The 16,125-nt window shown below is 40.8% G+C and overlaps 2 protein-coding genes across 5 annotated transcripts in view; one reads left to right on the forward strand and one right to left on the reverse strand.

Annotated features, from left to right (window-relative positions):
* The window catches only part of pip5k1bb (phosphatidylinositol-4-phosphate 5-kinase, type I, beta b), a 34,190-nt gene extending 27,600 nt beyond the window's left edge, over positions 1-6,590 (forward strand). The window contains exons 10-15 of the mRNA XM_042420891.1: positions 2-50; positions 178-262; positions 1,415-1,576; positions 3,064-3,190; positions 4,949-5,072; positions 5,242-6,590. Of these exons, the coding sequence (XP_042276825.1) occupies positions 2-50; positions 178-262; positions 1,415-1,576; positions 3,064-3,190; positions 4,949-5,072; positions 5,242-5,244 (550 nt within the window). The 3' untranslated portion in view covers positions 5,245-6,590. The remainder of the gene's footprint in view (position 1; positions 51-177; positions 263-1,414; positions 1,577-3,063; positions 3,191-4,948; positions 5,073-5,241) is intronic.
* A 107-nt stretch (positions 6,591-6,697) lies between these two features.
* Positions 6,698-16,125, reverse strand: part of LOC121903656 (ceramide transfer protein) — a 28,117-nt gene continuing 18,689 nt past the window's right edge. For 2 of the 4 annotated variants that reach the window (XM_042420886.1, XM_042420889.1), the window contains exons 8-18: positions 13,040-13,132; positions 12,782-12,868; positions 12,430-12,522; positions 11,998-12,075; positions 11,031-11,126; positions 10,526-10,658; positions 10,360-10,430; positions 10,115-10,243; positions 9,628-9,757; positions 8,585-8,722; positions 6,699-8,475 (exon numbers count right to left, since the gene is read on the reverse strand). In XM_042420886.1, the coding sequence (XP_042276820.1) occupies positions 8,595-8,722; positions 9,628-9,757; positions 10,115-10,243; positions 10,360-10,430; positions 10,526-10,658; positions 11,031-11,126; positions 11,998-12,075; positions 12,430-12,522; positions 12,782-12,868; positions 13,040-13,132 (1,038 nt within the window). In that variant the 3' untranslated portion in view covers positions 6,699-8,475; positions 8,585-8,594. Of the gene's footprint in view, positions 8,495-8,584; positions 8,723-9,627; positions 9,758-10,114; positions 10,244-10,359; positions 10,431-10,525; positions 10,659-11,030; positions 11,127-11,997; positions 12,076-12,429; positions 12,523-12,781; positions 12,869-13,039; positions 13,133-16,125 lie in introns of all 4 variants that reach the window. The other 2 variants (XM_042420887.1, XM_042420890.1) reach the window with 2 other exon arrangements.

Below are 16,125 nucleotides of genomic sequence, written 5' to 3' on the forward strand. Positions count from 1 at the left end.
GGTTCATTAAAAAGTTGGAACACTCTTGGAAAGCCTTGGTGTACGATGGGGTAAGTTGATACCCTGCTAAAATCGGACACTGCCGCTTTTATGAATGGGCCTTTTATTTGGTCACATACTCTTTAGTCTGCTGCTGCTTCCTGATTAAAGCTTGGCATTTTCTCCGCCTGTCTTCAGGACTCCGTCTCGGTGCACCGGCCCGGGTTTTATGCCAGCCGCTTCCTCAAGTTCATGAGCACACGGGTCTTCAGGAAGACACAGCGTAAGTTTGCATCGTCAAGTTTGCAAAAAGCAAAGGCAAAGGGCAACAGTGGAAGTGGGGAGTAGCAAATCCTGGCCTGATGAGAAGTCTGTATGTAGTTTTTATTGTCTATTGCTGCCTTATTTGTGTGTCACTGTTCCGTAATAAAGTTAGAAATAATTCACTTGTTACATCAGCTGAGAGTATTGTTTCCTTCTGATCAGCCAGAGCATTTTATTTCCTTTTCCTGTTTTTGTCTTCAGCTAGCTGTTTTATAAGAGTCGCATGATAGATTGTACATCCTCTGAGAGCTTTGATTGAATTTTAGGATTAACTAACAAACTTTTGTTCTGCAAAATTAAGGATGTAAACACAAACAATTATATGGCTAAGTCATTGAACACAGATTGTTTGTTGTCTGGTGAGCCAGAAATGTGCATAGGCATATAAAAGCTACACACCCCATAGGAGAATAAAAGACAATAAAAGGTCAATAAACTTCTTTAGTCAAGGAAGTAATGATGACTTCGGCAGAACTCACGTGTGCTGAGCTCATCGGTGTATGTCAGATTGATTGATCCTCTGTCATCTTTACCACAAAACCTTTTAAAGCGTTTTATCCTCAGAATCTATTCTTAGTGTTGTGGGCATGGCTGCAGGTGAAGCCAGGAAGCAGGCATGCGGAGATCACGCGAGTGATAAACAGTTGGCCCTTTGCCCTGCTCTTTTGGAGCCTCACATCAACATTAAATATAGTAACAATGTCATGCAACCATGTGGGACCCTCCCTTGTGGAAATTAACATGGCAGAGGCAATGATTTGAGGATTTAGCCACGCTATTAACTAATGCCAAGTCCCATCAGAGGGAGATGACAGGAAGGGATTTCATTTCATGCCCTGCTTGGGAGGCAGAGTAAGAATGGCTTTGGAGACACTTGTGTAATTGTCATTATGCATTTTAACAGTTTAATAGCTTAACTTTAGTGCTAATTTTGGCAGCACAGTGTTGGAGTTTCATCGTGTGTGAGCATTAGTTCAATCAGAATAGTAGTCTCTTTCCACTATCACCACCAATTATCTTCTCCTCTTACTGTGTCTGCCTCTGCTTCCCTGAATCTCTCTCTTTCTTTCTTTTCTTCCCACTGACTTGTATGTTCCTGTTTGCTCTGCAGCAATTCGATTCTCCCCTTCAAAGAGGACTCGCACTTCCATTCCAGCTCTGAAGTCGTCCTCTCAGGAGATCCTTTCATCGCAGGCAGATGAGAGGAATGAGGAGAAGGGCAGGAGGGACAGGCTGGGAGGAGCTCGCAGTCTGGCCAGTCTGGACGGACAAGGTACACAAAGCCTCAAGTGTTCACTGGGAAGCAATTTTCTGCATAGTTTGTAAGTCAGTGTATCTTGGATGTTTGACAACATTCGGGGGTTGTTCACAGAAGTGCCTGAATTATTTATGAGACTGTTTGAAACAGAAAACCGTAATGATTTTATCATAAATGCATTCGGCTTTTTACCATTCACCTCAGCCTCTCTCTCTCTCTCTCTAAACTGCCTCTTAGTTTGCCAAATCAACCTCAGTCAGTTTCTAGTTTTTGTGGCTTATTAGGGCTTTTTAGCAACACTCGAGGCCCATGAACACCCACTGGCATCGGTCTGTAAAAATGTTGTCCTCTCAGCACTTCCAACCGGGGAGAAGCTGTCACCGGCTGATAAAGTGTGCGGCTCTGATGAAAGAAAACAAAGGCACACTTGTTATTAGCTAATACATTATTAACATGTGTGTGTGTCCAAAGGGCATGTGTAAAAAAAAAAAAAGAGAGAGATTTGTAGTTTTAACTGTGTCATTCTCACCTCCCCTTTCACTCTCTCTCATAATCATAATCTGACCCCAGTACAAGAAGGGGGATGAATCAGGCCTGTGAGAAAGTGTTGGTAATGACACACAACTTCAGCAGCAACGTCTGACCTTTGTGTTTGATATGATGGAGGAGCGTGTGTGTGTGTTGCCACAACGGAAGAAACAAGGGTGTGGGCCTGTGAAGCGGAAACAGAAGTCATGGCGTCATGTGTCCTCTTTCTCTTGACGACCAGAAAATCCCATGGTGACACCAACATACTGTAAATCAATTAGGATTGTTACACTCCCTGATAGTTTACACTTTACGGTTACTAAATCAGAATCAAAGATGACAGGGAAAATGTGTTTTTCTCTGAAGTGTGGGAGTGATACAGAGAAATTCTGTATATGGAATGTTTTATTGGAAGCATTTAATCAATTAATTTAAGTCAAATCCCCATGCCCGGCCTTGTCTCGGTCATTAGGCCTGTTTGACTTTGAAGTCCACAAGTGAAAGAGCAAGAATGATTTTTGAGCCGTATGGATCATATTGATTCAATAATGGAGCATTTTTGGTCTTCCGAGAATCATGGCTGAGAGTGTCAGTGTTGGTTGATATGTGTTTTTTTCAGTTAAAGGGGAACTTGACCGATTTCACAGATAAAGTTCAGTTTACTCGTCATGGATAGTACGCTACTACTCAGCCTGTGAGAATAGTTGTATGATGACTTATGTGGATTGTTGTGGCCTTGGAGACTAGAATTAAAAAAAACAACCTGTGTTACAAATGAACAAAAACATAGGAAATGGAAAATGCAAGATACAGCATTTTTTTGGAGCTTGACTCATACAAGAGGCTGAAACTTATGATATCCCAGCCTCTGGCACTGTCTCTTTGAAATACCCCTTTAAGTAATGAGCGTATATGTCAGTGTGGGCTTGTTTTCACTCACTCATATAACACACATGCGACTGTTTTCTCTTCAGCTGTGTTCGGTTCCTACCTGCGTCCCGATCTGGTCCCTGCCAACCCGTCCTTCTACGAGGGCTCCTCCATGGGAACCATCTCCACCTCCTCCATCTTTGTCAACGTGGACAACCAAACAGACGAGAGGTACGGTGTCTGTTTGTTTGCCTTTTTTTTTTTTACTCTTTCTGGTTGCTTTTATTATGTGTCTCTGAACCTGTAGTTTCTCATCCTAAAAGTTAGTGTACTCAATCTGGACTTGAGAGCCAAAAGGAAGGCATGCAAATTGACCACACCCAACGCACACACACACACACTCCCACGCTATTGTCACCTGTGTGCTTACGTCATATGGTCTTATTGATGACTTGCGTCATGGAGCAGGTGACTCAGCTGACTTGGCAACATGCATCCAACACACACATAACGAACACACTTCCTACACAACATACATACAGCGCTGTCAAAGCATGAGTGGTGTGATGGCGACGACTATCTCATTAATTTATAAGACAGGAAGGAAGAACTACATTAAACTGGACAATAATACAAGTAAACAGCAACAGTGAAAACATGGTTTTATTTCATTCATAGTTTAAGTTGAAGAAGGTGTTTATTACTTCATATTATATTGCAAAACCTGATAAAGTTTCCGTACATTATTAGATAATGATCAAAGTTTTACATTAACAGGTTTTATTACGCCTTTAACCTTCTTTTTCCCACTGCAGTTAATATATCACGGTTTTTTTTTTTTGCCCTCTTGATAGAAGCTTCTGAACACCTTGTCCTCTGCTGTGTCTGTGTTTTCCATCTTTCACCTGTCCGTCTGTCCGGTGGTGTCGGGTTCAGTTTGCTTTCTGAGGCTCCATTGTGTTGCTTGCCTGCTCTTGTCCCCCTCATCAGTCACCTGCCGCTGCCCTGACATTGTTCTGTCAACTCTTTTCATAAATATTTAAACATAGGCTTTGACACGGCCTTACTTAGTGCCATTATGCTGCAGAAAGACTGTGACAAAAGAGGACAAGCGGTGAAGTGGCGACTGTATATCCATCAACAATAATCCCTGTCTGACAGCTGGTCTGCCTGTTACAGTAGTAACACCTTGTGTTGCGATGGGAAGGATCGTTTAAAAACAAAGCTGTCAATTATATTCAAATCTCTCTTTATTCGTCAATCTATTTACAGTTGTACTATTTTGCTGTTACCATTTTGAAAACAAAAAGTAGTCAATCACATGTCATAAAAAGGTAAAAACACATTCCCGAATTGATCAGGGTGTCACATGATGTATATATATAAGGAAAACAGCTCTCATGTTGCCCTCTGGTGGTTGAATTTTATTGTAGGAAAGTAAATTTATACATTGTGAAGTTTGTAAATATAGTAAATATATTACCCTTTTTTATCTACCCTCCCTTTCTCACTCCCCTCCTAACTCAAATTATTTCTAGGAATTTAAGACAGAATGTAACATGCATTTTCTTTCTCTTTAGAGAGACTTCACTCTCTCATATATATGTGAAATATTTCAATGTGTATATGACACTCCCAGGTCATCATTTAGAACATATCAGTATAATGTATCTTCCATGTTTCAAGACTCTGGTCTTCATGAAACTGTGGTCGAATCCGTCAAATCTTGAGGAGATTTCGTTCATTTCCTGTGATACATTTCAGAGACTATGATCCTCTCAGCTGAGGCCTCCACTGGCCTGATAGCAACAGGTTTTCCTCTTCATCTGTTTGTCCATTTGACGTCAGACATAACAGTGTACAATCTGCATCTGGACAGAATATCTTTCATCAGTTTTCAAGCACTGTTTATACAGCTGCTTTTGACCCATACTGTAAACTCTCAGGGCTTTCCACGACTTAATATGAGAACATCTTTTTCTGTGTTAGAGATGACGTTGCATCCAGTTCTACGTTTACCCTGGAGGACAGCGCTATCTGCCTCACTTCCGAGCAAAGCACCATGGATGTGGACATAGACCGTGATGACGGATCCGTTCTTGATGTCTACTTGGTGAGTTGTTTCTCCATTTGTAATCTAACACCAATGCCAGGTAGCTCTGGCATTGGTGTTATTCTCGGAAATGCATGACTGTACTGCATTGGTGTTATTCTCGGAAATGCATGACTGTACTTGACACAAAGTTAAGAATCATTCTGTCTTCCTCTCTACCATCCTACAGTGAAAAGAGCTTTACAACCTTCAGTTCCTCCTGCCAATCATCAGACAATCGCCGCACTCCATTGGACAGGCCAAACCGGCCTCTGAATCCACCTCCAGTGCTGCTAGATCCATGTTGCCACTTGTATTGCCAACACATAATAAGACTGAGATTCTCCAACGGTTGATGGACTAAAAGAAGACACCAACAGAGACACAGCAACGGACATTTACAGAAACCATGTGACATTCCATCATGTAATGTGATGAACATCAGGCTGAACTGAGTGTCGCTTTTTAGAGCATGCGTCAACGCAGTGCCATTAAGTTTTTTATATATATGTATCCTGTTTTCATGGCCTACACAAAGATCTAAACATTTACTATATATACATATGAGGAGAGGGTAGATACGCATCATACATTACTTAAAAACATTTTTTTTCAGCTGACCAGAAAGAAAGACTATTTAAAAGTTTGCAGCTGCTTTAGTTGCTGATCAGATGAGAAATGTTTACAGTGATTTTATGATGACGACGTGGGACGGGAGAGTGTGGCGTAAAAGGACACAAGCCAGCTTGTAGCCGCAGCCAACACGGACAAGGAAAGACTCACATGAGCAGACGTGATGATTCTGAGGCCAAACACAGACAGTGACATAGTTAAGGTGGCCACCTAATCCTAACAGGGCTGTTCTTTGTGCTGCCTAGACAGGAACCTGAAGCTCTGGCGAGGGGCTGCTGTAAAGTAAAGTGAGAAAAGACAGTTACTGGATCTTGGATGAAGCACAGAGCGGAGGGACGATACACTCGCTCTTGATAAAAAGGCACTTTTGACATTGGTTATGATTACTGTAAGAAATATTTTTCTGAGGACATTGCTTAGGTGGGTGGGCTACCTGACATACAGTAAGCACAGATTTGGATGTGTGAAGATGCACTTTTTTTTTTTTCCTCTCTTTTTACTCTACAAATGCACACCTCTGTAAGTCATCGATAGTACATGTACACAGAGACAATGAAGGAACATTGTAGATCATTTTTGATGTGGCGCTAATAGTTTTGTGAGGTTTGCGTCATGACTGAAGATGCTTTTACTCAGGATATCCTTTGATACTGAATAAGTGTGTCCTCTTCAAGAAGTTATGAGACATGCATCCTACACTTAGAAGCTGTCCGATACCTCTTCATCAAGAATATATCCAACTATAAATGTTGAACTTAAAGATCACACGTCAGTTGAGACCATAATTTATTATGTAAATCTCAATATTTTACCATTTGCTGAAAAAAAAATACTTTAATCGCTGAATGTAACGACAATGCATATTTATATAGAAGAGACTCCTATAAATAAACTGCTAAAAATCAATGTCTACCTTTGCTTTGCTACTTACAGTAAGTCTCTGAAGGCGTTCCTCTCTTTCTCTTTAAAAAAAAATGACCTTATTTCATAGTATTACCACTAAAACATCACACTGCACTTGTTTCTGTTGTGTAACAATTTTAATTTACAGAACATTGTCAAATTGCATTACATTTAGTGCAAATAATAACACTTCTGATGTACAACTTAGAAATATACAAAGTGTGTAGATTACTGACAAAATATCAAAATTAAAAACACTAAATGCATTCTTCAGCTGACATTGCTCGTAGATCTTGCTCTTGTAATCATCTGCAAAAACAATTATCCAGATCCTTTCTAACCTCTGACCCCCTCGAAACAAGAATCTGATGGTGACATTGTAAAACATGCAGATCTACTGATTGCAAAAATCTCAATTTTTGATGATGGCATAAAACACAATCTAGAGTAAATTTTAATCTTGAGGTAAAATGATGTGAAATGCTGACCCACTCCCCCAACCCAACTTCATTTCAACGTTGATAAATGCACATCTGGTGGCTGTACAGTAGAGATATCCAGGATTTATAGGGCTCATCCTGGTGTCTAAGGCATTCTGGGGGTAGTTTATCAGTCGAAAGGCAGGAGGCCTCTGCACTGTAGTGTGGTGTGTGAAATGTTAATGTTACAGTATGACTAAAGAGTCTAGGGTGTAGATGATATCCTACTCAACATTTTACAACTTTACCTTATCCCGCACAACAGCGGCAGGACTTATCCCTGCACATACACTATTGTGAGGGAAATAGTAACACTCATGAATGGACAGACAGATTTTTTACTGCTTCATCAGGGGGCTGACTGTGGTGAAAAACAACCTGGGGCGTAAAAAAAAAAGTATCCACTCATCTCTCAATTAAAGAGAGGAATCTTTACATCAGACACTATGGTCCATCGCAAATATCTGTCAGAAACCGTGTGTTAGATGGAGGGTAAAGACAGATACTAGCGATAGACGGCAATTTAGCATCTATAGACAGTCAACTACATATCCAAATATATCAGTTTAACTGTGTTGAAAATAATGTCCAACATGAGTCATGTAGACTTAGCAAAATGCTCTTTATCTCCCACTTCAGGTTTCCTTGGCCCATTAGATATCAGATTCAAGCGTTTAACAGTCAATTCACATTTCTCACATTGGTAAACTAACTGAAAACTTATTCTGTTTTCTCTGTACAATACATTGTGTCTATGGTGCTCTTCCCGAAAGTTACTTTATAACAATCTAGAAATATAAAGATTTCTAAGAGAAACATGTTCAAAGCTTTTAGGCTCTGACCCTCCATCAAACTACAGAGAAGAGTCATCACTAGAGGGACAGGAGAAGGCAAGAAAGAGGAGATACTGTACCACACCTCATCACTGCTTTTCCTGTCAATATCTACTTTCCTCTCTCATGGTAGTTACTTTAGCAGCAGCAAAACAAGTAGCTGTAATGCTAGTGACGAAAGCAAACCCATAAAGTCAAGAAGTATGGAATCATAAGAAATGTACAAAACAATTTACAAAAAAAAAAAAAAAAAAAAAAGCAAATAATCGGTAACAACCATTCAAAAAACCACTTAGGAAACTCTTGAATTTACATATAAATGTACCCATGACCAACAGATGGTGTTAAGCCATTACAATGTGGCTGGGATGACAACTACTGATGGATTAAAGCCGTACAACCAGTCTTTTCTACAAGCAGGTGTCCTGTGGGACATCCTGGATGATATGGTGTCTCGCATGTAGTAGTTTGAATACACGCTCTAACTGTCAGGTGAATGGGTCATGTAATCATCGAGAGCCTGTTTCACGCTGAACAATGTAGTCTCTCCAGCGGGCAACCGGGATCCTTTGCAAGCTTGAAACCAAAAGGAATACTGAAAGTCAATATCAAAAAAATAACAAAACTATAAATTCCTCAGAGCTTTCTCAGATGTAAAACAGGAAATGTTTGGGTTCCTGGTTACCTTTGTGTGTTCAGAAGAGGATCGGCTTCCCAGAAGTTTTCTCCTGGACGTAGGAGGTGAAGCGTTTGAGGAACTTGGGATACTCTCTCTTGGCCACGGCTCTGAGGACCGATGCTGGAGCCCAACCTCCCGGGTTTACTGCAGCCACACACACAGAGGAAAATGATTACCATTAAACGCCAACAGAGGATAAAACTATACAACATAAAACAGTGTACATGTCCAGCAGCAGTAGAGGGTGCCCTCTAGTGAGAGGCGGAGATATTATGCTTTTTTTTTTTTTTCCCCCCAAGTGAACTCCCATGACCTGCCCGACTCCTCTAACAATAAACTGGCTCAGGATTCCTTCTGCAGAACTGCTTCATGTCACAATCTCCCTGTCTACAGGAAGTGAAGGGAGGGGGGATAAGCTGTGCAAGTCTGGACCGACATTTCAAAGACACAAGCACCGTCTGGCTCTTGTGTTAGTCAGCAGCTGTACAAAGATCAATTAGTACTAACATTGGCTGACATACGGTTGTTCTGAATCATGTGAACCAGGGTGTAAAATATCAACAACTTTTGAGTGACCATTAGTCTGACTACATAGTTTAAAGTCGACAGACAATCAGTGCTTTTTCTATTCACTTTATACTATTCACTTAGCTAACTTCATATGTGCCATAGCTGTATTTATTGAGGCTGATGTGACAGTTGAACTCTCTCTCTTTTATGCTTGCCTTTAGATATTATTCACACATGCAATATATCTTCATATCACCAATTTTCCATTGTAGTCGTCTGGATATCTAAATTTAGATTGTGTCATATAGTGTTGAATGATATCAATGGAGCTCTCATTAATTTCTCTTTGTGGTCAATCCCCAGAAAATTCAGTAGGTTTTACTTCTACTAGTATGCCATGGCTGTAATAAAAAACAGTTTGACCCAGACTGATAAGGAGTTAGGGCTCAGTTTAATATAAAGGCCCCTGTAGGTCGATTACAGGCAGCTGAAAATGGATGCGAAGGCTTTGTTCTTATCAAGTTAAAAGAGGCACTTACCGTTGGCAACGTAGGTGATCTTACAGAGGATGTTGTCTCTGCTGATCTCTTTGTCACCCTCTGGTGGGCTGACAAGGGTCTGGCAGATCATGGCGACGTTGATTTTGGCACGAACACACCGGTTTGTGGGCTGGAAATAAATCAAAAGTGCAAATGCAAACAATGTTCAAACTCCCACATCACACTTAAGCTTATCATCTGTCATTCTCAAATACAAAAAGGTCCCTGGAGCAAAGTTTTATTGGGTCAACTGAAGGAAATAAGTATTTATTTGCTGCTAAGACCCATTCTTTACACATAAAAACCACAGAACCCGGATGTCTAGTGCACTTGCAAAATGTCCCTAATTTTGAAAATATATTAAAAGTGAGGACCAATAAATATCTTTACTGAAATTTTTGGATGCTATTTATTGTTCCTGCTAACTAGTTTCTCACTCACAACATTGCATGTACTGTTAGGAACAGGTGTACTGCAGTGATCTTACAAGAGCATTGTCGTGGTCCACAGAGAAGTTGCAGACCAGCCACGTGTCGGGATCATTTTCGTTTGTTGCCAGGATCTTCCTGATGGCTGACAGATAGAGCACGTCTCTCTGAGAGGCAGGCCACACTCTCTGAAAACAACAACCAGTGCCATTCAGTTGGGAATTAAATCGGCTACAGAATGGTAACAATCAGATATGCAACATGTTTTCAGCAACTTTCAAAAACCACCATGAAGTCAATTTACCTTGTGTGTCTGGTAAACAATGACAGCATTGTCGGAGAGTGTTTCCACAACGTTGAAGTTTTCAATGGTGGCTGAGGGAGGGAGAGTTCAGTCAGGTCATGACATTAAAACAGAGAAAGTCAAACTGTTGATATGATCAGTATAACTTATAACATTGTGAACTTACTCTCCCAGTCCATTCTGACAGCTGTGTCCCAGAAGTAGTGGCAAACCTCGTGTCCTGTCACCCCTTTCACCGCATGTGTAGCTTTGAGAGGATCCAGCACGATACCGTTCTCTTCCACTTCTCTCCTGTACACCTGTTACACCAAGTGCAGACCGTGAGGCAGAACAACTGGACAATCATATCAGTACCACAAACATATACACAAACTCACTTCAAAACACAACTTGAGGGAGCCTCTTAATTCTACCTGTGGCTGATAACTCCAGTTGACTTTTCCAGTTTGAGAACTTAAGAAAATGTGAAATAAATTCAAATTTGGACACATGTAGCCAACTGGTAACTTAATTTTTTTTAAACTCATATTCCAACTTAAATTTTCCATGTTTCTGATCGATCGGTGTTTCTATTGCAACCACAGTATCTTTTAAAAAGTGAATGAGATTTAAATATTCACAGCTAACAACCAAGGGAAATGATTCACAAGCAGCTTCTCTCTTCCTCTCACCTTCATCTCTCCTTCCTCTATTACCAGCTGCCAGTTGGCATCTCCACCCACATCCTGAAGAGAGTAAGTCATATGATTCTGCACCATCTCCTCCACCTACGAGACAGACACATATTGAATAAATTCAGGTGTTAGTGAGTGTTTTACTGCTCCTAACCCTGCCTCACTGAGAACATGCTTTGAAACAGGACACAGTTTGGGGAGAAGAAGACTGTGAATACATTGTCATCAGGATGATAAGCTCAAGTTTAATGATACAATCTTGGGAAATGACCGTACCTACTGTAGCACCCAGGTGCTGGTATTTTATAACAGAGGTTTTGATAACATTATAGGAAGCAAGTAGAGTTTTTCCACTTTCTAATTTCCGTTTCAGAAGTTTAGGAATTTCTTAAGCAAATATATCAGCCACTGAGCAATAACCAAATAAATATTAGGCTCAGTGAAACTATGAATGTTTCATAACATTAATGATTAAACACTTGAACTTGCTTGAGGGTGTTATTCAACATCCCAACAATGCAATAAGAGCACAATGCAGAGACAGCCTGAATCCATGCCTGCTCATGCTGTGGAAGACAGAGTGATGTGGGGAGAAGAGAAGGTGGAAGTGAAAAGGATTCACCAGATCATTCAGTCATGCAGCGTTTTGTTTTGTTTTTTTTCTTTTCAGTAACATGATAACTGTTATGTGTTGAAGACAAGAAGACAATCTATCAGTCACTTCAAGAATTTCAAATTACACCCAGTCAAGTTTTTTTTGTCTTGGTACATCAAATAAAACCACAACAACTAACTTAAGGTATGATAAAAAAAAATAACTTAAACATTCTACTGCAAACACAGGAAATATTTGTGAAATCTTGGAGAGACTGGTTAGTAGACATTCTCATGCTATCTGCTCATGCTCTCTGTTTGCATCCCCCCCCTGTAGATACAGGTGCTCTCTGATGACCAAATACAGTACCTGAGCGCTGAATCTGTGAATGTCATCTGAAGCACTGACTAGCTCGACGGAGGACAGGGAAGAAGAATGGCTATGGGGCTGTGCGGCAGAGAGAAGGTTGAAAGAGAAACGAATAAGGAACAAAATAGAAAGAGGCGCCACAGAAGCAAGAGCAGAGGCCAAAATCATAACCTGCTCAAGTAGAATTTCATATGAAAATAGTAAGAAGCTCTTAAAATACTGCGATAAGCACAAACTGATTTTCTGTGAGAATTGATTATGGTGAAGCGAAGTTACGAAAACATGTTTTTCACATGTCAGTGCAGAGAAGTTGCAGAGCTTTATAGACAGATCAAACTGGTTGTAGCCTTAAGGCAGGAATGATGAGATGTAGCAAACAGTAGCCTTTAAATTAGAACAAAGTAGGATGAAAACAAGGAACGTGTTGAGGACCTTGGTGGCAAATCTGTGGGTGCCGATGGTGGAGTAGGCGTCTCCAGGAGGAACCGGTGTTAGTCGAGGTATCCTGACCTTCTCTGACTGGCACTGAGGGACAGAGTAGGAGTTTGGTGAGAGAGAGAAAACTAACAAGATAAACAATGAGCAACAGAAACATCTGTGTATGAAATGTCTGTAACTGTGTTAAAGTAATTTTACAGAGGCAGAGAGAAAGATAAGGAAGGCAGAAAACAAGAGAAATCCAACAGGCTTTATAGACAAAAATGTGGAACTGTTTTATACATCTAAACTGAATTTGAATGTGCAAAAGGGGGCGTTATTTCTTAAATTTGAGTCTGCACCACACCTGCTCCTCTATCTTGTCTTGTCTGTCCAGTGCAGCTTCCACCGCATCGAAGAACTCATCCTCGTTGATCAGACTGTTGGGCCCCTCCTGTGGGAAAGCGACAAAGCAAATGTTTGTCAGTAATATAGGTATCCTGTAAGAACAACCCTGACCAAGGTGCAGAATGATAAAAATGCACATGTTGGGTCACAGAAAATCATTCTGCTGTGGTTTATCTAGCTGTTTCTGATCAATTTAACTTATATAATTTCATCTTGCCTCGTAGTCTGGGCCTCCGTAGTGTGACTTTTTCTTCAGTTCATTCATAGCAGACTTGTAGGCATCCTCTACCCTCCTCCTCTTCTCCAGCTCCTGAACACACAAAGAAAGGGCAGTTTAGTGTTTTTTAGTGTAACATTCACACATTAAAAAACAGCATGTTAGGGTTACAGTGTCAGAAAACATCTCCGCCTCAGTGACAAAGCTCATTTAATCAGATTACAACTGATAGTGTTGTCGCTACAAAGGGGAAGAAAAGAGGTCTGCATGTCTCCAACAGTCAGGCAAACCCGCCACATTATTGAGCTGTTTGTACTCAAACAGGTTTTACCAAATACAGCAATCTCTAAGTGATACCTGCTGGGTCTAGGTTACAAGGCGGATGGCACTTAGCTTTCTCAGTTCCTGTTCTGATAGGTAATAGAAAAAGAACGGAGAAACTGCTAAGAAACAGGAAGCGCTCAACCAGTTCTGCAAATGTATCAAATTTAGCATCTATTCCTCATCAGCTGTCACAAAAAAATGGGCAGATAATGCTTTTGACACACTAAATTTAGCTTTATTAAACATCAGGTCTTTGGCAGGAAAAACATTTTTAATCATCAAGCACAATCTCAATTTTATATTTTTAACTGAAACTTGGTTAGATCAAGTTAACAGTGCAGCATTTCCAACGAGTCAACGCCTCCTAACTTCAATTTTATGAGCGAAGCTTGAGTGCTAAGAAAGGAGGTGAAGTTGCCGTTTTGTTTAATGATTCCCTTTGATTAATGATGATGATGACTTTGCTGAACTGCTGTCTATAATCTGTATAGCCTTTGACTGTATAGTTATTGTTGGTGATTTCAACATCCATGTTGACAACTGCAAGTACAGAGGGACTAAAGAACTGTGTTGTACTCTTGATAACTATGGACTGACTCAGCATGTGACTGGACGTAATTATCTCCAAGGGTCTGAACATTTCTAAGGTTAGTGAGAGTGCCATCGCTGTGCACACAAATGTTCAAACAGACGTAATCACAAAACGGTTATCAATGAAAACATCAGTGAAATGTTTATTCAGGCTTTCTCTTCCACACCCGCCCTCTCTTGGGTCTCAATCAATGAGCTTGTAGATAATTTCAATTCTAAAATTACAAATGTTATTGATGCCATTGCATCCACTAAGGTGAAGGCTGTCTCTGGTAAGAAAAGGTCTCCATGGAGAAATGCCACACTGGTCAGAATGGAAAAAAAGAGAGTGTCGAAAAGCTGAACGCAGGTGGCGAAAAACAAATCTCCAGGTTCATTATGACATCTATAAAGAGAGACCTCACATTTATAATTTGGAACTGAGAAATGCAAGGCGGCCCTTCTTCTCTGACATTATCGCCAAAAACAATAATAATAATACACGTGCCTTGTTTGCTGCTGTTGACAGGCTAACAAACCCTCCTCAGTCAGTAGCCTCTGAACCTCTATCCACCAAGGCCTGCAATGAATTTGCCTCCTTCACTGACAAATTCAGAAAATTAGACAGGCAGTTGGTGCTTCCACACCAGGTGCAGGGTATGTGTTGTCCCTGTGTCCACTTAAATAGCATGACACAATTTGATCCTATCAACCATAAAAACTATGAGGACATTATACAACATCTGAAATCCTCCTCCTGCTGCCTTGATATTCTGTCAACAGGCTTTTTCAAAGATGTTTCTAACTGCATGGCCTCAGATCTACAAATTGTCAAACGTATCTTCTCAGGTTTCTTCTCACAGGCCCTAAAAACTGCTGTCATCAGCCACTCTTAACAAAAGAACAATGTAGACCAGCAGTCGCCAACCTGTCGATCGTGATCAACTGGTAGATCTTTGAGACTTTCCCTGTAGCTCCAAAAAAAAAAAACCAATAGAATAATAAATACACAAATACATTATGCCTGATTAATGTTCAGTTTTGCAAACGCCTCTCTCTCTCTCTCGATCCAGATGTTAGATTTTTTTCAGTGTAGCAGGCGCTGCATTAAAGTGACCAATGAGATAAGAGAGGAGTACCGGTATACCGGAGTATATGGCACTCACTGTTGATAGCCATTCTTCCAGAATGGGAAGAGGAATTTCTTCGGTTTGTGGGCTGGAAGTAAATCGTTTACAGAGACCTACTTCTCCATGCTGATGTCTGGTGGTTGAGCTGCGGCAAAGTGCTGCAGCGATTTGTTAACTTTCCGCCAGAGATAAAGACTTTTCTGTCAACAAGGAACGAGGAGCACGAGGAACTGTCAGATGATGTGTGGCTAGTGGACCTGCGGTTTCTGACAGATCTAATGGCAAAACTGAACACATTCAACAACAAGCTCCGGGGGCAAAAGACCGACACCTGCCCCACATGATAAGCGCATTGAATGTGTTCAAGGCCAAGCTTGGTGCTTGAACCACACATCTAAAGAATGGGAGGCTGACACACTTAACCAACCTGGAGAAAATGTCACAGGCCATTGAAGACAAGAATGCTTTTCACCCTGAGCAGTACTGCGCTCAACTGGACAAAGTGGCAATAAAGTTCAATCAGTGTTTTGGTGAGTTAGATATCAAGGAAGATATTGCTGCATTCGTCTCAAACCCATTCCTGCAGATAGCAGCCAAATTCCAGCAAGTATTTGCTTTGCCAAGTGGAGTCAACATGAAGATGGTTGATTTGCAAAATAACAGAGCTGAAAGCCAGATAAAGGGACAGTGACTTTTGGGGACTTGTCAGCAGAGAGAAGTATCCTCTCCTCACCACCACATGTGCACTAAGAGGGAATGCCTACTTTGGATCCACTTACCTCTGTGAAATGGCGTTTTCACAGATGAAAATAATCAAATCCAAGTACAGTAAGTACTTACTAACAGACACCTCGCAGACTGTCTAAGACTGGCCGTCTGTGGCTGTGAGCCAAACTACATAGCACTCACAGACGGTATTCAGTCGCAGCCATCTCACTGACTTGAGTGAGTAACATGACTGCAACAGTTTTGCCTTCTGATGGCAATGTGAAAAGTGATGCTGCATAAGATGGGACATAAAACTGCACTTAGCTTAATTGCACTGACTGAGAATTATGTCAG

Source organism: Thunnus maccoyii, chromosome 9 (genome assembly GCF_910596095.1).
Source record: "Thunnus maccoyii chromosome 9, fThuMac1.1, whole genome shotgun sequence".
NCBI classification, from domain to species: domain Eukaryota; kingdom Metazoa; phylum Chordata; class Actinopteri; order Scombriformes; family Scombridae; genus Thunnus; species Thunnus maccoyii.